The sequence below is a fragment of the Macaca mulatta genome, chromosome 1 (genome assembly GCF_049350105.2).
Source record: "Macaca mulatta isolate MMU2019108-1 chromosome 1, T2T-MMU8v2.0, whole genome shotgun sequence".
Classification (NCBI taxonomy): Eukaryota; Metazoa; Chordata; class Mammalia; order Primates; family Cercopithecidae; genus Macaca; species Macaca mulatta.
In genome coordinates, this window is record NC_133406.1 from 172,479,580 (window position 1) to 172,505,021 (window position 25,442).

Here is a 25,442-nt window from a genome sequence, read left to right on the forward strand (position 1 = left end):
TCTCTAGACCTTTTCCTAATCTGGTAGACACTGGGTGGTGTACGATCCTGTACACTCGATATCCATTTACCAATCAACCACTGCAGTGCCAGGAATCAAAGGGAGCTGTGCCTCCCAGTCTAGCAGGGAACTCTTGTCCCAGAAGATGGAGGGAACGTTTCTGTATCCCCTGGGTTAGGAAAAGGACCTGAGAGAGGCCTTAAAGAAGAAAGATTTCACCAGAGCCAAAGGGCAAAGGGATCAGCAGTACAAAAATCACAGAAGATGCAAAGCATGGACAAGGTTTGGATAAGGTCGGGGATCAGGCCTGGCTGGCACATAGGAATGGAAGTAGCAGATGATGAGCCCTGTGCACCTGTGAGCCAGATGGAGAAGGGTTTTTAATGCTGCAGTAAGTTACAAGACTTAGCCTCAGATATTAGGCAGAGAAGTGATATGATCAGAATGATCACTGGAGCCTGCAGAGGCTGGACAAGCCCAGAAAAGAGATCACAGAGACTGGAACCAGGACAGTAGCAGAGGACCTGGAGGAGAGGATTATTTTGGAGATAAAATGCACAAGGTTTCAATGTTCTGGATGTGGGTTGCACAGAAAGTAAGATCAGAGTCAAATTTCAGGCCGTCGCTGGGGAAGGGAATGGTGGGGTTTCAGACAGAAAGAGAGATTCTCGGATGACGAGTGTCAGTGGATCCACTGCTTAAAGTTCTCTAAGTAGGAGCCCACTCTAGCAAGCTTAGCTAAAAGACAGACTCTACTAGAACTTTCCTAGCATATATGAAAGATCCGTGGAAGAGTTAAATTAACCAGGAAGATGGGAAGTGGGGCAGCTCAAAGGGCCCGTAGCACCAGGAATCCATGCACCTTTCTCTCACAGAGCAGTACCATTCACTGCTGAGTTTTTATCCAGTTCTTGTCTCTCTCACTTAAAAACTAGGAGCCTTAGGCAGGTGGCTGTCCCTGTGCCAGTCACCTGTGACCAGGAAATCAGGTCAAATGGCTGCTTGGGGCCCACCCTATAGATTGGTGTCCATCTCCAAAGAATGGAGAATCCATTTTGAACTGGGCAAACAATCAATCAGGAAAGATCTAGCACAGTGGCCAAGATGACGAGTTTGGGTTTGTCTGGGCTGGGTTTTAAAAGCCATCTCTTTGAGGAAACGATGAGCTAACAATTAGAACTGAGGGGTCCAGCAGATTGGGCAGCCACCATCATTGAGAAGGAGAAGGACAACTGGGCAGAGCAGCAAGACATCAAGCAGATGCCCACCAAGAGTAGTGAGCCAGACATGGCTATATTTGATAGGAAAGGGGAAGCAGATAAGGTGGATAAATCAGAGAAATGTGGGGTTTCAAAGAAAGAACCAGATTCACAAGGAAGAAAGAAGAAACAACGTTAGATGTCCTGAGAGGTTCAGCAGCATTTAAGGATCCAAGTCTCTTGGATTTGGTGGTTTGGATTTGTGTGACCTTCTTAAGTGGCAAGGGCCAGAAGGTAGAGAAGTAGAGCAGAGTCAATGGGCAATTGTGATGGGAAGGAAGGAGGTAGAATGGTTGCTCTGAGAGGAGCCAGAATAAAGTGGAGGCTTGTGTTTTTTAGTCTGCAGAGAAGTGAACTAAGTTTGTAAACCTGAAGGGTGAGATCCAGCCATGAAGGAAAGACAATGAGGAGCTAATGTAAGCCACAAGCAAAATCAGAGTTTTGGGACCAAGAGTACAAGTTGATGAGTTAGCATTGAAGGAGTGAAAGGACACTTTCATCCCGAGACAGGAGAGAAATAACGGACAGTGGAGGAGAAACTTGAGGTCCAAAGGAAGGGGGTTGCAGTATGTCCCCTGGCTGTTCTGCGTTCTCCATCAATGTGTGGTGGATGTTGGAGTTTCACTAAAGAAGTCTCAGTTTCAAGAATGCAGGTTGGATGCAACCCATTTCAATCAGTGGAAAGAGAAGTGGAACTCCAGAGGTGAGAAATTGCTTTTATTAAGGACCATCAACCTAGAGACAAAATGTATTATTGGCCATGTAAACTAGTTTTATACATTGTCATAATAAACATTTTTCAAGCAGCTTTAAAATATATTATAGGAAAAAAGCGTAAAATTTTCCAGGTCTGTTTTTAAAAAATAAGAAAGTTTACCAATACATACAACAGATAAATAAGATTCAATTGCTATATCAAATAGAAAACAAAATCAGTTTTATGTTGGTTATCCCAATGGATTTTCACTATATATTATTCCTACAAGAAAATGTCCATAGTAATGAAATAAGTGGTTCCACATGTGACTGCCGAGGGTGGTTTTAACCATTTCTCAGAACTGAGATAAAGCTGTCTAACAATTCTGATGCCTGAGTTCAGCCTATAATCTCAGAGCTGATGGGGCCCTTGGAACTCACACCCCTGGGGTCCCAGCAGGTAACTTTGAGAAGTTCAAGAGAAATGTCAGGGGAGGTTGGAGGACCTCCCAGTGTTCACATGGTAGTGGCCACACCGTGGTCTTGGGTCTCATCCTCACCTTGGCAGTTCTAGAAACTATATTTTATCTACTCTTTCAAATTGAATCAGCTTCCAAAGGCTGAATGGTAACATTGGGGAATCTATAAACTAGAATTTCTGTGTGATCTTTTACAGTAAAGAATGCACATATCTTGTGGCTCCAGCATTGTAGACTTCCTCCCTTCCTATTTTCAGGTAACCATGGAGGCTAAAAGAGGAAATAGAAGGTTTTTGGTAGACAAGGAATAAATGCACAGATAAATTGGTATCCTTGGAGGAGATAATGTCCTAACCCTGTGCCTCCAAAGAAAATATACACAGCTCCCTAAAAAGCGCCTAGCATAGTGTGGGAATTCAATCAGGGAGAGTTGGTGAGTGAGGGAGTGAACATACTTGACTAATCCCCATCTCTCTCTGAGGCGTGACCCTGAATTATTTGGGACCCATCTTCTTGATTCAAGCTGACTCATCAGGATGTCAGCGTAGTTGGTCAGGCTCAACTTGCTGGTGCATCCAGACATTCATGATCCTGTACTTTGTCTTCTGTATTTCAAGGCTGTTTTTATCCTGTAGTGCTCCAGGAACCATCTGACTGCTGCAGGCTTGCTCTCCATCACATTTTGATACGTGATTGATTTTGTTGTATGAGAATAACTTGGTTTCTGAGATGACATTAGCAACCCCTTTTCCACTGACATCGAGGGGCCTTCTAAGCATGTCTTGAAGTGTTCAGAGCTTGCTGTCTCCTGTGACAACACACTGATCTCTCAGGGAAGAATGCCCTTTGCTATTGAGACCAGACCTTTCCTTTGTGACTTGTACTTATTTGGATTGATGGAACTCCTTTTTGTAGGGCCTGCCCCACTCAAGTCTTCCCTTCCCCAGGCTCAGCATCTCAGCTCCTGAACCCCTCCTCCAGACATGGTTTCTAGAAAGTTCTCCCATTACTACTTACCTGTTAACTGCATCCTAGCTTCCCAATGTTCCAAAATATGATGTTCAGATGGCAGGACTGCTCCAGCTGGCACAGATTAGTGTGAAAATGTCCCTTCCTGTACTAGGGCTTGATGTTCTAGGAAAATGGTACAGGATTTTAAAAAATACTCACTTCTTACTTTTTTGCTTCTCATGACCAAGTAACCACTAAAATATTTAGTTTTAAAAATTGATATTACCAATACCTTCTCTGTATTCAGCAATATTTTTGACTTAATGGTAGAAATTTACATATATCCCTGTTACGTATTTTTTCCTCATACCCCAGTTAAGGGACATCTTTAGCTTTTAAAAAACTACAGTTTGAAATATAAGGAAAAGCAGTTAAGTCTTTTCCAAGTACAAAGCGGATTGGTTCCAATTGCTAGAGAATTTACAAATATATTCACCTGAGGCCAGAAAAACCTCCTTTGGCCTAGGCCTCTCTCCTTTGTCAAGCTCTCTCCACGAGTGTGCACGTGCGCACACAGACACACACACACACACAGAATTTAACAGCAGTGATGTGTGTTGTAATATGTAACTTTGTAAGTTACATATTTCCCCCCAATACCACCACCTCAGTCAGAGTAGAGATCTTACTTCATGAGTAAAGTGAGACTCAGAGAGGTGAAGTGACCTGTGCAAGGTCACCTATTACAGTGCCAGAGTTGGAACTAAAGGAACTTCAGTCTCTGAACTTCAGTGTCTTTCCAGTAGCATATTTGCAGCAGAAGAGTCAAGAATGTTGTGAGCTGTAACTCTCACTAGAACCAAATGACCTTATTGGGAGATGTTAGTCCGGCCTTAAAAACAAGCTCTTCACCTCCATGAATGGTAAGCGTCTGCCCTCTTCAGGCCAAATCGAGAATGTCATCTATCACTGAGCAAATCCTCAGAACCCAAGTCAGACCTTGGATCATAGCTTTTCAGTAAGTTCTGGTCCTGGCTCTGTCTCTAACTCTTGCTCTGGGACCCTCACGGAAGCTACCCACCTCCTCTACCTCACCTGAATGAGATGATTTCTGAAGTCCTCAGCAGCCCTGATTCTAAGCCTCATAAGGGAGAGTTAGGTGTTCATGGCATCCTATAGCAATGGTAGACGCCTGAGGCAGATCTGCTGTGAGCCATGTGCTGGCATCGCAGGGGTGGTTTATTAATCTTATTTGGACAGCCCCTTCTTATAACTTACATCCTTGCCTCTTCTGAGGCTCTAAGCTCCCCAAGGTGGCTCCTGTATCCAGAAACCCTTTGGCCTTCCCTCCCAGTTAAGCAAGATCTCTCTTCAACCCAGGGATGCTGAGAGATTGAAAGTGAACGACACACAGAAACAGCCCAGACAGGAGTTCTTTCTATAGCACTGTGCTTGGCTAACTTTCTTTACACGGAGCGGGCGGGATTTTTAAAACAGCATTTGTGCCTTTTAGCCGGGGCTTCTCCTAAAAGCAAACTCTGGGACAAGGATTTGTGTGCAAGTAGCTGGCTTGAAAGGGGATCCAGGAAGCACTGAGGTGGCATGGAGAAGTGAGGCTGAGAAGAAGGGAATGCAAAGAACAGCCACCAAGGGGCACTGCCAGGGGCTCTGCCAAGCTGTGAGGAACACGCTGCAGAGTTGTCCCCTGGGGCAGAGGAAGCTGTGTGAGAGAGAGCCACTCACTCCCACCCTTTGTAGGTAGAGGGCCACCCCCAGGCTCTTAGCTACTTGGAACTAGGGCCAGCTTGAGGAATATGGGTGAGGCACCCATGGCCTCTGCTACATTGTTTTTAATCTAGTCTCAAAAACAGAATGGTCCTATTGCAGAAACTCTGCAAAAATACATAAAAGAGTAAGGAAAAACATGTAAACTTTTTACAATTACTCTATCCAGAGAAATACTGTTAAAATGTCAGCATGTTCTTACACAAGTTTTTCATGTATATGCAGATTTATATAAATTAGGATTATATTAGACATAGAAAATAAATTTCTGGACAGTTATATAACCTGCCCTTTTCACAATATATCTAGGAAATCTTTCTATGTTATGTTGTCTGCTATAACATGATTTTAATGACTTTACTATTATAGTCTCTAATAAGGATGGTTCATAATTTTTACTGGACATTTCAGTGGTTTGCAAAGTTTGACTATCACAATATATGTTGAAATGAGCATCCTTGGATAGAAAGTTTTTGTACATCACTGATTATTGCCTAGTATCAATCCCTAAGAGCTACTGGGTTAAAGATGAATTATTCATTCAATATGTTGAACATCTAATTTGGGGCCAGGTGCTACTTTTTTTTTTTTTTTTTTTTTTTCCTGAGACGGAGTTTCGCTCTGTCACCCAGGCTGGAGTGCAGTGCTGCGATCTAGGCTAACCACAACCTCCACCTCCTGGGTTCAAGTGATTCTCCTGCTTCAGCCTCCTGAGTAGTTAGGAGGCGTCTGCCTGGGATTACAGGCGTCTGCCACCATGCCCAGCTAATTTTTTGTTTTTAGTAGAGATGGGGTTTCACCATGTTGGCCAGGCTGGTCTCGAACTCCTGACCTTGTGATTTGCCCACCTCGGCCTCCCAAAGTGCTGGGATTACAGGCATGAGCCACCGTGCCCAGCCAGGCCAGGTGCTATTCTAAGCATTTGGGCAGATCAGTAAACAATGTCCCTATCATCGTAAAGTATATTGATGTGGTAAAGGAAGGCGGGAGGGAGGAGGTAATAGGTAGTACGGTGATAGCAATGAAGGCTACACAGAAAAGCATTTATCATGGACACCTGTAAGCATACAGAGCCCTCCAGAAGTGTGCCAACAGCAGAATGAGAGAGCCTGTGGCCCTGCATCCTCACTGACACTATGTAGGTTTGAAATTTGCAACTTCAAGATGCAGAAGTTGAATTTCGCATTTACTTCACTACCAGTAACAGTGAGCATGTTTCATGTTCCTATGACTTGATATTTTTAGGTTGTCAGTTCAGATTCTTTACCATTTTCTTGAGTCTGATTTAGTATATTTAGCCTTTGCCTGTTACATGGGTGGCTCAACTTTTCTCCATTGGTCACTAGCTTTTATTTTGATTTGGATGTTTATCAGGATATAGAGCTTTTTAATTTCTATGTAGTCAACCTGTACATTTTTTTTATAGTTTCTAGTTTTGCTTTCATGCTTAAAGAAATATCCCCTAAGACAATAGGTCACCCATATTTTTTCTAGTTTTAAAAATTCCCCTTTTTAGTTTTATTTTTAAAACTCATCAATTCATATAGAATTTGTCTCCCAGCTGGAAGATCAATTAAACATTTTTTCCAGACGGTTATCCTAGCATGATTTTTTGGATCATAATGGGGAAGGAAAGGATCTAACAAGCTGGGAGATCATGTCACCGGGTGACCCCCGGAGCAGTGGTGAGGCTTGGGTGTCGGAGCCATCCCCATCCACACGTGGTGCCAGAAGGCTCCAGCAAGACCCAGAAGCTCCCTAAGAACTCATCTCCGACTGCCAGTGAGGGTCCTGTCTGTGACAAAGAAATGTGCCATCGGGGGAAGATGAGCTTTCACTGCAGCACAGAGGAAACACGAGAGCTGCAGGCAGGGGCTCAGTGAGCCGAGGAAGAAGTCAGTGGCAGTGGCCGCCTGGCCAAGGTCCCTGGAGCTCCCAGGGAGCTGCCCTCCAAAGCAGCCTGCTCCTCTGTGCCACAGTGCAGAGGAAAGGTGTCTGGGGCCAGAAGCTGATGGCTGTATTGACTGGATGACAAACAGGGACCGCATGAGCCTCCTGTTGGCAAAAGAGAACGTGTGTGATGAGGCTGTATAATGGACAGCAGAAGGCCTTGGCTGGGACTCCAATGTTACCCCTAATTGTTGTGTGTTCTTGGCCAAGCTATAGTACCTCTCTGGGTCTAGAGTTATCAAATTACATGTTTTTTTAAAAAAATTACACTAGGTTTAGCAGCATTCATTGGTTGGGAAGAATACTGTGTAAGGATCTACTCTAGATGTCATGGTTTGCAGTACAAGCTGCAGTTGTACAGATAAAGTTTGGGAGTGTGTACAATATACTAGCTTGATAAAGAGGAATGAATGTAGGGGCAGTGGGAAATATGATTAGAGAAAACGGAGAAAGGAGGAAAAGCAGGGATAGTGAAGGGAGGGAGGGAGGAAGGAAGGAAATTGAAAATAAATTGAGAAGAAATGGAACCAAGATTTTTTGTGAGTTGAATGCCTGACAATCATTCTAACCTACACAAAGGTAAGTGGGAGGGGTCAGGACCAGTCGTACAGGTACATGGCAACCTTTTATTTCCCTAACTGACTCAGGACGGACAGTTCCGTTAGCCTTGAAAATTAAAACCACCCTTGCCCACAATTAATCAGTCACAGCTATTTGCTGCCCTCTGCTGGCCAAGATAAATAGCTGCATTGCAAAAGAGTTTCATCTTGAAAGAAATAGATTCACCCACCCAACAACTGTTTATAGAGCACCTATTAAGTACCAGGCACTGTTCTAACACAGATCAGTAACCAACATAGACAAAGACTCCTGCCTTCATGAGGCTTAACAGCAACAATAATATCTAGCATGTAGAATCCTTGTTACAGACGTGCCAGGTAGGATTTTAATCACTTGATATTGATCAGCTTCTTTAATCCTTAAGTGAATCCTATGCGGTAGGTGCAGTTGTTGGCACAGAGGTTGGGTGATTTCCCTAAGGTCACACAGCTAGGAAGTAACAGCCTGGTTCAACTCAGCCAATTTAGCTCCTGCTGTGCCTGTCACCAGTGCGTTCTGATAGATGCATTGCCCTTCCTGCCCAAAATTTTGTATAGATGCAGCCATTATTAGACAGAAAAGCAAAAACACTGGTCTTCTGGCTCAGCCACTGTGTGACCGTGAGCCTGGCCTTACCCCGTGTGGTTGTCAGAGGAGTCATCCATCCCTGTCCTCTTCCTCCCTCCCTGATGCTGGCCCTGGGACAGGAGGGTCAAGGAAGCCAAAGAAGGCCTGAATCTCCAAGCTGCTGCTCCTGGTCCCGGTTGTAAGGTCCTGTGAATCCTGCTTCTCCAGCTCAGCATTAATGGGCAGGGAGCAACCTGGAAGTTAATGAAGAAATGAGGGACTTCCCTGTCAGGGTGAGTGCTCTGGGACAAAGGGACAACCTACAGCAGGAGGACTTCGGGACAGCTGCAGGGGAGAACTGGCAGCTCCCAACCAGGAGGTGCAGAGCTTGCTGACCTCCAAGGTGAGCCATACAAAAAACTGCCAGCGACTGCTGCCAGGAGGGAGAGGGTGGAAGACTAGTGGAAGAGAGCAGCAACGGAGTCCTTGGAATTGTTTAGAAGCCCTTGATTGCTATTTGTTCATTTTTAAAAAAAAAAAAAAACATGCCTAACCTCATACAAAAATGTTAACTTTATAAGGAGAGAAAAACATTTTAAAGTTTCATTTGAAACTGCCTTCAGAAATTTGTTTTTAAAAAACAAATTTAAAACAGTATTCCCCCCTCATAACAAATGTCCAAGCAACAAGAGTAATAGCTGCTCTTTACAAAGCACTGGTAATGTGCCAGCACCTCACAGTAGTCACAGGATATAGGTACTTTCATTTATACCAATTACCAATGAGCATGCTGGAGCTCAGAGAGGTTGAGTGACTTGCCCTGTGTCACACAGCCGGCACTCAAGGCTGTGCCCGACTGACTTCATTATCACCACCCTATACTTTGTCTCAAAGGGAGGGAATCTTAAACTGAGTGAATTGGCTCTAGGCCCCAGGGACTGCCTAGTGAATAATGGTGAATTCCTAGTGTCATCCCAAGAAGCAGGGGCAATTTATTCTTGGGTTTGACCACACAGTAGAGGTTCCAGCTTCATTACTGGGGTTCTAGGCATGTGTGTTGGTGCAATTTGGAAGCAACAGATCTTCTTTGTGTCCCTGAGAGAGGGAGGGTGAAGCCATCTCTCACGTGATCTGGATTTGCCATCCTGGAGCAGCCAGCCATAACCCCAAGGAGCCCCAGAGGGACCTCCTGAAAAGCGGTCACTGCGTTGAAACCCAAGGTGCAGCCCATGTCTGGGTGTGGTGGGGTGGGGGGTGTATCACTATTTTCAAAGACGGAGACCCAGGGAAAGAGGCCTGTCACAGGCCACACAGTGGCTGTAGACCAGCATTGTGAGAAGATCCCAGGCCTTACAATCCAAGCTTAGTCCTACCTGCAGCCCAGCACTGCACTGAGCCTTCTATGACTGCCCCAGAGCAAACCAAGTATCCCCCTCCCAGACCCACCACTGAGGTCACTCCAGCCTGTACCTGCCCAATTAGGGCTGCTTCAACCTACGTGGCACCCCCAAAGGGGGTTCTGTGTTCTTGCTTTACCCTGTTCCAGAAGGAATAAGCCCATGGTGTGATAACCGGAAGTTTTGCTAAGGCACAAATTTGAATTTTGCCCACTTCTGGGATGGGGCTCTGAGCAAGTCCCTCAGCCTTGGGGGGCTGGCTAGGGGCATAAAGGGGACCAGTGGCCACTCCATCATCTGGTCAGTTTAGTCTGCACCAGTCGTTGCCTGTCACCTAGGTCTCAGAAGTCACATTCAGCATGAAAGGGATCAAAACGAGGAGCCAGCTCTGTGCCACAATTTCTGCACCCTCAGAAATGAGGATTATACCACTTAGCATTGCTGTTGGGAACATATGAATTAGGACATCCTTGGCATATAGTAAGTTTTAAAAAGTGATCTATCATTGTCTTTGCTATCATCATCATCATCATAGATTGTTGACACCTGTGGTATATAGCCCATGACTTTCTTGAATCCCCCAAATGACAAAGAATTTTTATTTTGGCTCCTAAATTTCTCCAAATGACACATTTGAGATATAGAATCCAGTGTTTTCTGTATATATCCTTATGCCACAAGTTAACCAGTAGTTGGCAGTCTCCGAGTCCCCTCTATCTTTCCAGCCCTCCGATCCTCACCCTATCCCAAGCTGAGACCTTGGCCCAGAGCCCCAGCCTGGCAGTAGGCATGATTCAGATTTGTTCCACAGCAAAACTGCCAGTTATCACCCCATGGGCTCGCTCCATCTGCAGTCATTAAAGACAAGAAAGTTGAATCTGTGGATGCCAGAGGGTCCACTACAGGTTTCTCAAGGTGTGTTTCACAGGATGCTGGTTCTGTTGAGCGATTGCAGTTGGGGTTTGTTGTTGAGCCATCAAATACATTTGGGGAGCATTGGGTTTTTAAGCACATTTCTTTCTGAGGAGGTCTCAGGCTTTAACATGCCACCTTTCTGAATCGGAGGCACGGGATGTGCTCGTTCTCAAATGCATTTTATCATTCTGCTCCGTTTCACTGCAGGATAGCTGGTGGGATTTGGTGTCTCATAGCAAGGCTTTTCAAGCCTTTCCCTGCACACAGTTCCCCTGGGATCGTATTATAAAGTGCAGTTTCTTACTCGGAAGGTCTTGGGAAGGGCCTGAGATGATGCATTTCTAAAATGCTCCCTGGAGGTGCCGATGCGGCTGCTCCACACACCAGACTTGAACAGTGAGGCTTGGGGCAGTATTTCTAAGAGACGTGTCTGCCAAGACTGCTACCCAAGGGGCTCCCGTGCCATCCCTTTTACAGCCCTAACACCTGCCAAAGTGCTTGGACCATATGAAAAACAGACTTGGCCAGAAGCTGGAGTGGAGGCTCATAAGGGCGGAATTTCTGTCTGTTTTGTTCCCAGGTATATTTCCAGAAACTAGAACTGTGCCTGGAACACAGAGTGGCTCAGTAATTACCTGGGGAATGAGTACATTACTAGGGTCATTCAGCAGAGAGATGCCCTTTTCCAGGCATTTTCTGAAACATTCACTGTTGTGAGTAGTGGTGGATTTGAGTCCAGGACTTCTGCAAACTCACCAAAGGCTTTTAAAACCATCCAAAGCATCTCTTTCTCAAACTCCTAAATCTGACTCAACAACCTATCTACAAGGCCTCCACCTATAAGGATATGGATGTTTTTACGGCCAGGTAAGGTTGGGTGACTCAAGATATGAGTAAACCCAGAGCTTCAGTCAATATGGTCTCAGAGTGACAGATGGAGAGAGAAGGCTTCCTGTGGTGGGACTAAGGAGCATGGGCCTCAGGCTGACCAGTGTCCCCAGAATAAAGCACTTTCTTTAAGATGGGGCCAAAGTATTCCAAGCCAAGTTCATGGGCACCTAACTAAATGAGGTGCATGGATGCGGCCTCAACCTTGTTCTGATGCTCTCACTGCCAACCTAGGCAGGGAGCCAAATTCCTTGCTCTTTAACTGTTTGTTTGTCTGTTTGCTTTGATCCAAGAGGACAGGAAGAGAAGATATTTGTTTCCATGGTAATTGCTTGGAATGATTCTTAAGTAGAGGAGCCTGAAGAAGTCTTCTCATTAGGTTTCCACCTTCAAGGAACTTAAAATCTTCTTAAGAATCAAGGTTCCCAATACATGAACTGTGCAGTCAGTGACCCATGGGAGGTACAAGGACACTTTTCAGTAACTCCTGAGTGGGGGCAATTGAGAGGGCTTCCCAGAGGACTGAAAATGAGCCAAGTCTTGAAATAGTTAGATAAAAGGTGAGGGGAAGGGAAGAGTATGAGGGTGTGGAGATGCAACTTCACAAGCATTATTTGGGAGGCAATGACTAAAGTAGCCTGTTTAGCAGAGTCTGGGGCGCAGTGAGTAGAAAAGCAATTTGGAACCGGAGTATACACAGCACTGAATGTCAGGCCATGGAGGCTGAACACCTAGGCCCATTCTTTAGAACTAGAGCCTGAGAAGTAGGTGGGACCCACACATTTTGCTTTTGGGTTTAGGCAAGCACGGGGAGACAGCCTCCTGAATGAAGCCAAGAGTAGACTGCTGAATTGGTAGAGAATGGGAGGGTCCAGCTTGTACAGCTAGCGCACTGCACAAGAGCACCTGGCCAGGAGAGCAGCAAGTAAGGACAGAAATACAGTTCTCACTCCTCTCATCAATCTACACACCCTAGCATGGGCTGCCTTCTCCCAGAGGGACTTCTCTGTCCGCAGAGACATCTGCACAGGCTGGTGCTGACCCAGTTGGCTCAAGCCACAGCCAGAGAATGTTTTCTCCTTGTGGCCAAGGCATTTTCTTAGAGCAATGAATACTGTACATTCCCAGAGTGTCCCAAGGAGGGCACTGCTTAGCTTTGAACAGAACGATAAAGCACTGCAGGCACGGTTCTGAGAACGCAGTTAGTACAAGAGCAAGCCAGTTTTCTGCTCCTGCTGGCTGTCAGAACAAGGGGGCAAATGGTTTGAAATAGTACACTTCAACTGAATTCAACTAAATCTTCGGCAAGGTAGGGTCAGCCCCCCAAGCAGGACATGCACAAGACAGAGCATCTCATCTGCAGCCCTAAAGATCCTAATGTTTGGACAGCAGTCATCTGACCTGTGGGTTTGGGTGGAGACCTGCATGCTTCATACAGTATCCAAATGTTTCCCAACCCACCAGCAAACATCATGTATATGTAGAGAGATGTAGAGGGCTCGTTCAAAGGACTGCTAGAGATGATGCTTCTCAATAGGGGCACACTGGCATTTAGGGTGCAATTGTCTCACACACTGGAGGATATTTAGCCAGCAGGGTCCCCCAGTCCTTGTGACAACCAAAAAAATCCCTCCTCCATGTTTAAATGCTCCATTGGAAAGGTTGAATCCAAATGAGAACTGAGCAGCCCCTCTCTTTACAGAAAAGACAACAGGCCCAGTGATTTGTCCAGGGCCACAAGGCTAGGGAAGAAAAAAACAAGAATTAGCACCCAGGTTGCCCACTCCTTACCACTTGTCACCAGCTTCCCCACCAGTGTGGTCCTTCTTTCTCCCAGCCTTGGTTATTCTCTAGGTTTCTGCATTGAAACCACAGAACATACTAGAACCAAATGATATAGGTTCATCTATGGTCCCCAAAGGCTTATATAAAGCTGTCCTAGCTCAGGCTACTATAACAAAAATACTATAGACCAAGTGGCTTAAACAACAGACATTTACTCCCTATAGTTCAGGAGGCTGGAAGTCTTAAGACCATGATCAAGATTAATCTAGACATGAATTCCTTATATTTTCATTTATGTTACTTTTTGATGATATTTGTGTAGTTGATTTACCAATGTTTTCTTTTTTAATGGGTACTTTTTGTGTCTTAAAAAAATTCTTTAAATAAATTCCAAGATTATAAAAATATTCTAAATTTCTTCAAAAAGTTTTAAGCCTTTGCCTTCCATATTTAAGATTTTGTTCTATCAAAAATTAATTTTTGTATATAAGAGAATAAGGAGCTTCTTTAATTTTTTTCTATATGGATAACTAATGCTCTGAGCACCATTTATTGAATAAGCCACTCATGATCTATAACATAATATCCTTTATCAAGCAAATAAATATACACATACATATACATACACAAACATATATATACACATACATATATACACACACACATATATATATATATGTATGTAGAGAGAGAGAGAGACAGAGAGAGAGAGAGAGACAGAGAGAGAGAGAGAGACAGACAGATTTTTGGGGATTTCTTAGTCTGTTCCATTGACTAATTTGATTATCCTTACCTCAAAACCATACTGTTTTAATTACTTTAGCTTTCTAATAAGGCTTGCAATATAGAAAAGCACATACCTTCATCCTGCTTGTCCTCAGAATGTCTTGGCTCTTCTTGGACATTTGATTTTTTATTTAATGCAATAATAATGTCACTGAAATTATTGAGACTTTTATTTTCTTTGCAGAAAAATTTTAGACTACTATTTTATTTAATGATTATACGGCTATTTAGGTTTTCTATTTATTCTCCAATTGGTTTCACAAGTTATATTTTTCTGGGCATTTTAAATTGTTTCCAATGTATAGACATAAAGTAGTGTAGATGATTCTTACTATCTCTTTTGGCACTTAAAGTATTTTTTAAACTTCATTTTAAATTAAATTTTTAAAAAATCTTTTTAAAATTTAATTTTGCCTATCTGTAGATATGTTCCTTTGTTCACACATATTTATACCTTCACTTTTCTCAATCTTACTAATCTATTTTTAACAGTCTTTTTAAAGAACTTTTGATTTGGTAGTTCTTCTCTATTTTATCTTTAATTTCTATTGTACTAATTTATGCTCCTTACTGTATTATATTCCTTTTTTTACTTTTTGTGTTGTGTTTCAATGCAAATTCAGTTGATTCAATGATTTCCCCACCGTCAATTTAGGATTTGGTTTTCTTAGTTCTGATAACTCTGTTATCAATTCTTCATTTATATTCCATTTTCCAGAAGTTTGTTGCTGGTGTCTCATCTCATATTTTGCCCATCCTTGTGGGTTTATATGATTGTTTAAAATCCCTTTGCTGTTGTTTTAATAAGTTTGGGGAAGGGAGTAAAATTAGCTGTATGTGTTCAATATATTATCTTTATTTGGAACTTATATGATTATTGATCCTTCTTTCTTTTTTTTTCTTGTGCTACATTCTGTTTAATTTCTTCAACTCTATTTTCTACTTTACTAATTCCTTCTTCTGCTTTTCAATAATAACCTTTTTCATTTCTATAAGTTATGTTTAAGTCTTTTTCAAATCTACCATTTCATTTTATAGCCTAGCATTGCATGCTTATTTCTATGACTTCATATTTTTTGAATGAATTTTATAATAATTATACATTTCAAATATTATCATTCTAATATTTAAAGTTCTTAGAGGTAGAAGTCTGGCATACCTCATCTCTTCTACCTCTTGCTTATAGTGGTTTGCTTTCTTGTGTGTTTGATTATATTTCATTGATCATATATTATTGAGTGCTCATATATTATTGCTTAATCCATGGAAATCTAAGGACCCAAGTTGAGGAAGCTTTTCTCTCGAGAGGAGATTTGTTTTTGTTGACAGCCAGAGGGTTACCCACCTATAAAAACTTTAGCTCACTGCTGGGATCCCAGGCTTAATCTCTCCATCTTGTTAGCTGGCTTTTGATTGCAGTTTTAACGTCAGCATTTGCCAGCAGGGCAATCCTGCCTTTCACCTATACTTAGCACTTAATTGCATTCAGGTCTTTTTTGGGAGTGAAGGTGGTAGTGCAAAAGTAGTATATAACTTCTTGCAAGCCCAGGAATAAAATTAAAAGTATGCTTTGTCATGTTGTCTTTATTTTATAGCACTAAACATTTCATAATATTTCATTCCTCATAGTACCAGAAGTGCTCTTTAATACTTTCATATTGAATTCTACTAACATGGGCCCCTCCAGTCATTACCATTTCTTTCCCTAATATATATATATATATATTTGGCCTTTTTCTGAGTCCATGGTATCTTTAGTGTGTCAATTTTCCCCAGGATAAGAAAATCTCTCAATTTTTTAATGTTCTTTGACTTCTGTTTTACTTTCTGCAGAGAATAAACTTACAGCCTTGAGCTGTACATTATGGTCGCCACTAGCTCCATGTGGCTATTAAATTAAAATTAATTAAAACTAAGTAGAATTAAAAATTCAGTTATCAGGGGAAAAGTCTCAAAAGAAGAATCCAGGTGATTCAGTTCAGCATTTGATGAATTCCTTTAAGGCCAGTGAACGACTCTTTGAGTTCATTGCCCACCTCAGTCCAGTCACCCACAGTGGAGTGGGAAGGGGTCATCTGGTATAGATGCCCACTAGGGGCTGGGTGGCTGGAGTGGGTACACTGCCTTAGAGGTGGGAGGGACACAGTGGGAGGCATTTTTAATATCCTCCATGACTACATTTGGATTTTAGGACCATCCTTGACATAAACGTTATTCCTGTTTTGGATCTCTTTTAAGAGATGAAGAAACTGAAAATCTGAGAAATGAAATGAGCTACCCAAAGCTACACAGATACCAAGGAGAAAAGACAGGATTCCTTTTCCAATAAGCTGGGATTATTCAAATTTCAAATGAATTGAGACCAGGCATCCAGAGTTCCAGTTTTCCCTGTTCTAACATATAGGATGATGCTCCCACAAGCCACTACGACATGAGATTCCTGCCCCACCACAGCACAGAGCTATAGTCAGGAACAGTGAGAGAATGGATGGGAAAGAGCTCTGGAATGCACGAATACCGTACACATACAAGGATTGTGGTTCCCATTTTAAAGACTAATAAAAGACCCACTGACTCAAGACTGTGAGCAGGCTATCATGAGCTTTTTGGCCTCAGAATTGTCCCTAGCTGGTGATTCATCTTATCTCCTGGAGAGCTGGGTTTGGAAGGCTCTGGAGCTGGCCTTCTGCCACACTGGGGAGTGTGCTTCTCTTCTGCACTGTATCCACCTCAGAGCCTGAGATGTGTCCTGCAGACCCGGGTCTGAATCCCTATGCTGCTGCTTCCACCGTCGTGCCCATGATGGGGTAGATTATCCATGTGTCTCATTTCCCTTCTGTGTAACATGTGGGTAATAAAAAAAAATAGCCCCTGCCTTACAGGTTTGCCATGAGGATCAAATGCAATAAAGCATGTAAAACGTAGGAAAGTGCCTGGCATATGAGAGATTCACAGTAAATGGAAGATAATGTTTTTTTCCCCTTTCTCTCTCAGAGTGAGGTATAGTTAAAAGGTACTTTCACGTGTATTTCCTCAGTTAATCTCCTGTGCTATCCTGCCAGGTAAATATTGTTATTCTCATATTGCAGATGAGGATACTGAGGCACAGAGATGGAGCTGACTGGCTTAAATTAAGGTCACATGGTTAGTAAGTGGCAGAGTTGGGACTTGAAGCAATGTCTTCTCATTGCAGACCCTAATTTCTTATCACTCATCTATCCTCTTACCCTCCAGCTGTTAAACATCCTTTTGCTCTCTGACAATAAAAAACCATTCTGAGGAAAAGATAAATTGCCACATTGTGTTAATAGAAAAAAAAATCTAGCTATTCAACAATGGAGGATAGTTCAACAATCGTACAGCCATAAAATACAGTATTAGGCAGCAACTAAAAATTATATACAAAAGGATATATTTAAGACAATGAAGATTATTTACAATGTAGTAATTTAAAACAGCTGACTAAAATATATATAATTTTGTCTTATTTTCATAAATAAATGGAAAGACACTGACAATCAATACCAACATATTAATAATAACTTAAATAGTATGAATGAGGATTATTTTGATCATTTTCTTTATGCTAATCTGTATTTTCTAACTTTAAGAGCTTTTAAATTTAAAAGCAGAAAACATTGGAATATACACATTTAAATGTATACCTTACTGAAACCAATTTAAAGTCTATTTAGTTCTTTAAAGGGAATTTCCCTTGATAGGATCCAAAGCACATTGTTTTATAATGGGGTCCGTATTTGCTCTGAGGAGCTGACCTCGTGTTGCAGGACATTAAGCATCTCTGGTCCTGGATACTTTATATCAGTAGCCTCTACACACACACACACACACACACACACACACACACACAGAGACATTGTGACAAACACATGCACACATGTTTCCGGGTGTCCCTTGGGTGGGGAAGTGGGAGGCAGCCTGTCTATGCATGAGAAGCACGCAGCTGCCTGCACTGAAATGTCTGCCACCATTGAACAGTGAGCAGCAGGTACCTAGATTCGCAAGGGACACGTTTCTGGAATGGAATTTTGATTGCTTTGCCTCCAATAACAGTACACTTTCCCAGCTGTTGCTCTGTGGGGGTCCCAGACCTGAAGAACACTGGTCTGGTGTCGTATCTCTTGCCCAGAGATGCTGTCTTTATCCTCCAAACTTCCTTAGGAACAGTCAAGCTGCAGAGGTCACACACACTGAGGAATTCTGAGGACACTATCACCCAGGCCTACGAGGGCTCCCTGAGGGCTCCCTTAGGCCTCCCTCAGGCCTCCCTCGCTGTACCCTCTGCCCAGCCAGCCTCGGCATCTCCCCAGGAGCACTCACTGCTAACTCCCCTCCTGGCCATTGCGTTCAGCTGCCTTGCACTATCATTTATTTCTTTATGAATGGCTCTAAGTGCCTTGTTAATAAACCACTCCAGAGTGTATATATTATGGATGTATCTACGTCTTAAATACAGAGCATTGCTATGGGAGTTACTGTTACTTGTTTTTGGCTGCGATTCTTCCTAGTCCTAACTCCACACCAAGGAATTCTGGAATTTCAGAGCCATGTACTTACTTGGTTTTTCATATTAAGACTTTGATTGCAGTGACCAATGTTAAGTTTTAAGTCATTATCCTGAAAGAAAATAGAAAAGTGATTATGTATCACCATCCTTTCTCCTTTCTGATCCCTCATACCCTCCCACCAATCCCGTGCCCTTTCCTTTTTGGAGCCCAGGTCATTCCTTTTTCTTTTCTCCTGACATGTCTCTGTCCACTCATCTGGTGTTAGGTGTACAGTACGGACATGTTTTCCCTGGATGCAGCCCCAGAACCCAGTCCTGTCTTTCCGCCTCTTATTTCTAGCAGGTCATGCATGTTCTGGCTCTCTTAATGTGAGGCTGAAATCACTAACACCCCTCGCCTTCCAAGAAATACATCTTTTGTGTATTTCCCAGTTTTACGTGGTAGGTAGTTTCTTAGTAAACCTTGAGCAGAGTTCAGAGAGAAAATCAAGATGCCTTTTTCATTTGGGCTTTGGACTTCCTGGAAAGCCAAGGACCTTCTAACAGTGATTTCCGCCTTTGCTTCATAGTTTGGAATTTTCAAAGTTGCTACTCAAAACCATTTCCTTCTTTCTGGATTCTTTTTCTACAATGAGGTACACCTTGGTTGTGGCTTTGTGGCATATAAAACTAGACTTTCCATTAAGAGTGACTGAACTGAATGGAATTTAGCAAATTGTGTCTATTTTTATAAATATCTGTTTTAAAACAATTAAGTAGCATAAAAACCAGTAGTACTAAACAATGCAAAAGGGCTGTGCAAAGTATAAGCACTCAGGTTAGAGGCCTTTTCCCAAAATCTCGCATTGTCACCTCTCACAAGGGCAGTATACTATTAGATAAACTAATTATGCCGCTTCAACAGATCAGAGAAAGCAAAACTCCCCGGCTCCCGACTTTCCTCCAACTTTTCTGGCAATAAATTAGAAAAGAGAGAATAGACATTAATAAAGGGTCTATTAAACAGACATCTAACCTCATTAAACATGCTGGTCCGGATAAATTAGAGCTGAAGAGAATGGGATCATGTAGATCTATCAACGATGCACAGGCAGTGACCGCCTAAGACTTCACAGAGCAGGACAGATAACAAAGAACTAGAGACAGGAGGTTGCAATCCCCGCAATCCTAAATTTTATTTTATTGAAACAGGGGTCTTGCTTTTTTGCCCAGGTTGTAGTGCAGAGGCATGATCATGGCTACCTGCATTGTCGGCCTCCCAGGTTCAAGCCATCCTCCCACCTCAGCCTCCTGAGTAGCTGGGGCTACAGGCATGTACCACCACACCTGGCTATTTTTTTTTTATTATTATTTTTAGTAGAGATGAGGTCTCCCTATGTTTCCCTGGCTGGTCTTGATCAAACTCCTGGGCTCAAGAGATCCTCCTACCTCAGCATCCCAAAGTGCTGGGATTATAGGTGCAAGCCATTGCACCGGCCTACAATCCTGAATTTTAAAATACAGAAGGTGAACTTACAAACTTGACAGCAAAAGCAGGCAAGGAGCTAGGAGGGATCCTGGACACCCATAGTCCCAATAGAGCTGGGCTTAGGGATCATATGATATTGCACCTACAAAGGTGAAATACCCTCCAAGTTTTCACTGATTGTAGAGCTCAACATGAGTCATCAGTGGGTTTGCAGCTGCTCAGAGCAAATGTGATATTCAGCTGCGTTAATGGAACTATTATGTTTCCAAAAGAGAGCACAATGACCTCTCTGGACTTTGCATAACTAGCTAAGTCTAAAATACTGAGTCATCTCCACCGATAATGGTAGTGATGATTCTCAGAACCATTTTGTATAAAGAGTTTCATGTGACATTTCTCCTGGGCAACAGGGTCTGCACTTAGATTTTGCTTTTTTTTTTTTTTTAATCACAAACACTGCAGGGCCCCGAGAGACAGACACTGTGCACTTTTTTCTTAATCAAACATTACATCAAGGAATGTTGTTTTTTTTCCTACGGCTTCTCTACTGTGCCTCAAGGTGGGACTCTTCAGCTGTCTGGATAGTTCTGGGCCCTTGAGCCAGTGTGGCTTGCTGGGTGTGGGCCCTGTGACAGAGGTAGGGTATGTCTTATGAAGAAACCTCTGCGAGCTCAGCCAGTCAGCCAAGTCAAGGAGGAAAAGTGCCCCCCTGTCCCCAGCACCCTATTTTTCAGTTCAATTTAAGGCAGATTTTCTAACAATCAGGGCTGTTTAAAAACAAAATGAGCTGCTCTGGGAAGGAGCAAGTTCTTCGTTTTTGGCAGTGCCCAAGCAGCGTGTGGGTGACCCACTGAATACTGCTGTGGATTAAGGAAAGGCTTGGCAGGGATGATCTGGGCGTGCCTCCAAACCTGACTCTGTGCTCCTATGCTTAGACCACCCCGGTCTCTTCTGATAAGAGTTCCCAAATACCTCGCTTCTCCTCATTTGGAGTTAGTAGCCCCCTACAAACTACAATTACAGGATTCTGAGTCCATTTTAAAGTAAAATGGATTATTTATCCTCTTATCTCTCTCCATCACCACCAGTACAGCCTCCAATCACTCAGCTCTGACCACTTGAATCCATAAGAAGAGAAAGGCTATTATTTTGTCTTTCTAGCGTTCCTGGTCCATTAGAAGGATGCTGCAGTGCTCCCTCTTTAATCCCTTTAGCTTTTTGGCAAAGCATCGGGAAAAAACACCTTATGAGGAATGTGAACAGATCACAAGGGGAGCCAACCTGTGATTGTTCTTCCTCACTCACCTGCTTCCCAGTCAGCTCAGTCCAAATCCTTTTGAAGCAAGCGTATGAATTGTTGCTAATTTAGGGCAATTACAGGATTTACAGATTAAACAGATCCCCACTGGTTTCCCTAGCAACCATCTTTGAATCACAGGATGAGATGAAACTATTGTTCTAGTTAATGGAGTCTGATGTTAAGAGAAGTCCAGCCATGTAATTCACAGAGGTATGCACCCTGGTGGGAAAAGAGTGCTAGGCAGGGAGGCAGCAGACCTCCGTGCAGGTTCCGGTCCTCTGGGGTCAGATCCAGAACAGGAACATATCTCCAGACACTGGTGACTGTCCCCAGCAAAAAAAAAAAAAAAAGGGTTCAGAGCACTGCCGGGGAAGAAAGATGCAGATGTTTCTAAATAAGTGAAAACATTTAGCACAGAACAATCGAAGGCAAGGGGACTACTTGGACAAAGCCAAGACACGATGAGGTCAGGTGCAGGGCCCACTCCTCCAGCTGCCAGACCAGGCAATCAAGCCACGTTGGGGAATGCACATTATTATGTGACCAGACATGGGTGGGGTCTGGGAAGGTCAGCTGGCAAGATGGGCATACGAGTTTTGGCTTTTTACCTGCATAAGATGCTTGGGTTACATTTCAAAGCCCATTCCAAGCTCTTCAAGTAGAGCTTCTCTGATTCGGAACAAATTGAGAAATAGTCGTATTTCAGCAAATACAGATGAATACAGCACCTTTAATGGTTGTTGAGTAGGAGCCCTGAAAGTGGACCTGCAACCAGATGACCTTCAAAATGATACAACCCCAGCTGGGTCTGGACCTGCACGCGAGGAGAACTGAGTGTGTGGTGCAGAAAGATGGAGGTCAGATGCATGCCTCAAATCGATGAATTCTGGAGACCAAGAAGAGAGACATCAACCTCCAGATCCTGGGCTGGGATTCAACTGTTCTTCCCATAGGAAAGCAGAAGCAATGAAAAAGGTGTCTCAACCTGTGCACAGTCAGCTGAAACAAGAGAGCCCACTGTTTAGGACCCTTCTCCAACCTCCCTAAGAAGAGAAGTCATTCTTTCCCTTGGGGGGAAGTAAAAGAGGGAGGGGAAGGAAATAATTTCCCAATTCCCTAGAGGACAGAGTCCTGTTATACACTGGGAAGAATAATGTTTCCTCTAACACAGGGAGGAGTGTGTTGAATGGAATACCAAAGACATGTAGCTGGCCCATAGTAGATACTCCTTACTTGCCCTTGCTTCCCAGAAAACACAAGTCTAACCACCTACACCTCTGTGTGCAGAGAGTCTGCAGAACCCAGCAGCCATAACGAAGGCATTTACTAACACCTACACACATAGAGTTCAAAGTCCCTTGGAAAATTAAGATCAACAGTAAGATATTGGATTTCCCATAACAGCTAAGTACAATGAATATATTAAGTTATTGAATTTTTAAGGGCATATTTTTTTGTTTCCCAGTATTTCTTGCTGTAACTATGAAGTTTTATCATTTTCCTTGTTAAAGGAAGAGAAAATGTGTTTATAAGCACGTATTTTGCAAAGCCCGTTGCAGCCAGTCTTTCTGAACTTTCACCATGGGGAGATTCACCCCCGATTCATGAAGTTTCTAGATTTCTTGTGCAGTATCTCAGAGTTCCTCATTTAATAGGCAGCATCTTAATCATACCAAACCCTGTCTTGTATTATATTTGGACAGTGAACATATACATATTTGTTTAAGGGTCATAGAGGGAAGACAACGCTCTCAGGAACACACTAGAGTGAGTGGTTGAATTGGATTCAGCCCTGCAACCCTTCTGTCTTTGTGATGCTTCATGTGCTCCTAGGGGAACTGAGCTTCAGGTTCTTTCTCTCCAGACATTCCCATTCCCCTCTACAAGGTAACTGAGTTCCTGGAGTAAGAAGCCACCAAGAAAGCCTTTCTGGGGTGGCCTCATCTCTTCAAAGAGCAAAGGAAAAATATTTCTCTTCTGATAGGTTGCTGATGCCTGCAATAATAATAATAGCAAATATGATGAATATTTATTGGCCCCTGACTCTCTGCCAGGCATGGTGCTAGGTGCTTTGTATTATTTCATTTCTTCTTCACAACAACCCGTGAGGCATTGATGATCATCATTCCCATGTTACTGTTAACTGAAGAATCACAAGGTTCAGAAACTTGGAGAGGAGAGCTTTATTTCTTACAAAGGGTTACAGCCTGCAGGGTGGCCATTCTGGTAGGCTGGGAAGCATAGCCTCCAGCAGAGACCAAAAGCAGGCACTTCAAGGGAGAGAGGGGTAAAGCAGGAATTTATGCCGAACTGTTTGGCCAAGTATACATATTTAACAGGTTACAGGGGGCAATAAATATTTAGGAAGTGAGGAATGCTTGCATACATAGTAAGCAAACATGCATGTTGCATGTGTCCCATGTTCACTGTGGGGTGGAGACTTACCAGTGCTTGTTTAACTGCTAGAGTGAAAGAAAACACCTCATAGCAGTTAGAACATAGTTTATTCCTTAAGAGTAAGGGCGTGTGACTTCATTCTTACCTGGCACAGCCTTAAGTCCTGTTTATAATATGGTATCTTATTGCCACAAAGAGTCCATTCCGTCAGCCTTATGATCTCTGTTTTGACATTACAGAAGAAAAATGAGGCTTGGAGACTCTCAAGTAACTTTGTGTGCAGTCTCACGACTGGAAAGTGATGAGACTTTTGCCAGTTTAGAAAATTCAATTTTAAATTCTAAATTTAAAACATTTGCCTCCCACCTACCCATTCCCCCTCCTCCTCAAAGTTGAAGATTTATTATATTTAAGGGAACTCTATTATGTGTTTGCATATTCCTTGAGGGTTTGAGTTTAGGGGTCATTCACACCTGATTTATTCTTTGCTCTCTGTCCTTAGGAAGAAATGAGAGTTTGGGGTGTTATATAACAGTTGGGAGAAGGTGGAATTTTGGAACCTCTGGACACTCTGGGAAGGAAAGACAATAGGCTGCTTCTCTGCACCCCTCCCCAGGCCAGCCCCAGGCTGACATATTGGAAAGAGCAGCAGAAAGGAGCCAGGGGACCGGGATCCTCAACTAACTTGTGGATCCTCAACTAATATGTGAGCTTGGCCCCTAGACTTTCAGTCTCTGGCTGCAGTTTCCTGCACTGTAACACAAACAGGTTAGAATTGATGAATGTCAAGTTTCCTCTGAGTTTTCAGTCTAGGTAATTCAATTCTGCATCTACTAGAGAAACTGCTGGGAAAAACTGTTTTCTCTGAGAACTTTTCCTGCTTATTTGGCAATGTTTATATAGTGTTTACAGGTAACTACTGTATACTCTCCTAAGAACTTTATGTACACCAACTTATCCTCACAATAGACCTATGTGGTATTGTAGGTATTGTGATATTATCCTGTTATAGGTAACAGCACAGAAGCATGTGGTGACTTGCTCAAGGTCCCACAGTTTGTAAAAGTGAAGCCAAGTTGAATGTACGCAGTCTGGGTCCAGAGTCCATGTCCTTACCTTGATATTATAGTCAGTCTTCTGTATCCACAGGTTCCGCACCCAACCATGGATTGAAAATATTCTAAAAAATTAAAAACAACAATAAAAGTGACATAAATGAAAAAATAAAGTATAACAACTATTTCCATAGCATTTATATTATATTAGGTATTACAGGTAATCTAGAGATTATTTAAAGTATATGGGAGGAGGTGCATAGGTTACATGCAAATACTGTGCCATTTTACATAAGGGACTTGAGTATCTGCGGAGTTTGGTATCCACAAACATCCTACAGCCAATCTCCTACAGGTACTGAAGGATGACTAGAGTTTGTTTTTAATCTTGTCAACATAGAATTGTGTGTCTGATCAAGTATTCCTCTTTAAGTTGACAACCCAGTTACTTCTCAACTTTATTGCGTATACAAGCCCTGTGAGTGTGTGTTTTAGATACTAGGCTCAGCTTTCAGCTTTATTCTGCCTGTCTGTTTTTCTTTCATTCTTCACCCTACCAGGTCTTTTTCCTGTCTATGAGTATATCTCTTTGCAGTTCACCCAAACATCCTTTTTGGAAGATGATAAGACATTTTA

At 42.8% G+C, this 25,442-nt stretch overlaps 2 protein-coding genes across 3 annotated transcripts in view; one reads left to right on the plus strand and one right to left on the minus strand.

Moving 5' to 3' along the window:
• The window catches only part of WLS (Wnt ligand secretion mediator), a 135,956-nt gene that overhangs the window by 109,769 nt on the left and 745 nt on the right, over positions 1-25,442 (plus strand). The gene's annotated exons all lie outside the window — the stretch shown is intronic.
• LOC106999161 (uncharacterized) lies at positions 1,956-25,140 on the minus strand. The gene is made up of 5 exons (XM_077989122.1): positions 25,085-25,140; positions 24,868-24,931; positions 18,637-18,696; positions 8,357-8,541; positions 1,956-3,568 (listed from the first exon to the last, which is right to left on the minus strand). The coding sequence occupies exons 1-5, from the start codon at positions 25,138-25,140 to the stop codon at positions 3,496-3,498; spliced, it is 438 nt and encodes a 145-aa protein (XP_077845248.1). The 3' UTR covers positions 1,956-3,495.

What these genes read in the sequence shown, in the direction of transcription:
- LOC106999161 (XM_077989122.1), bottom strand. Translation starts at nt 25,140, where the DNA reads ATGTTTGTGGATACCAAACTCCGCAGATACTCAAGTCCCTTATGTAAA. An exon ending in GTCTTAATATGAAAAACCAA is followed by an intron (nt 8,542 to 18,636) that starts GTAAGTACATGG and finishes ATTAACTTCCAG; the next exon opens with GTTGCTCCCTGCCCATTAAT. An exon ending in TCCTCTGACAACCACACGGG is followed by an intron (nt 3,569 to 8,356) that starts GTAAGGCCAGGC and finishes CCATTTTCCTAG; the next exon opens with AACATCAAGCCCTAGTACAG.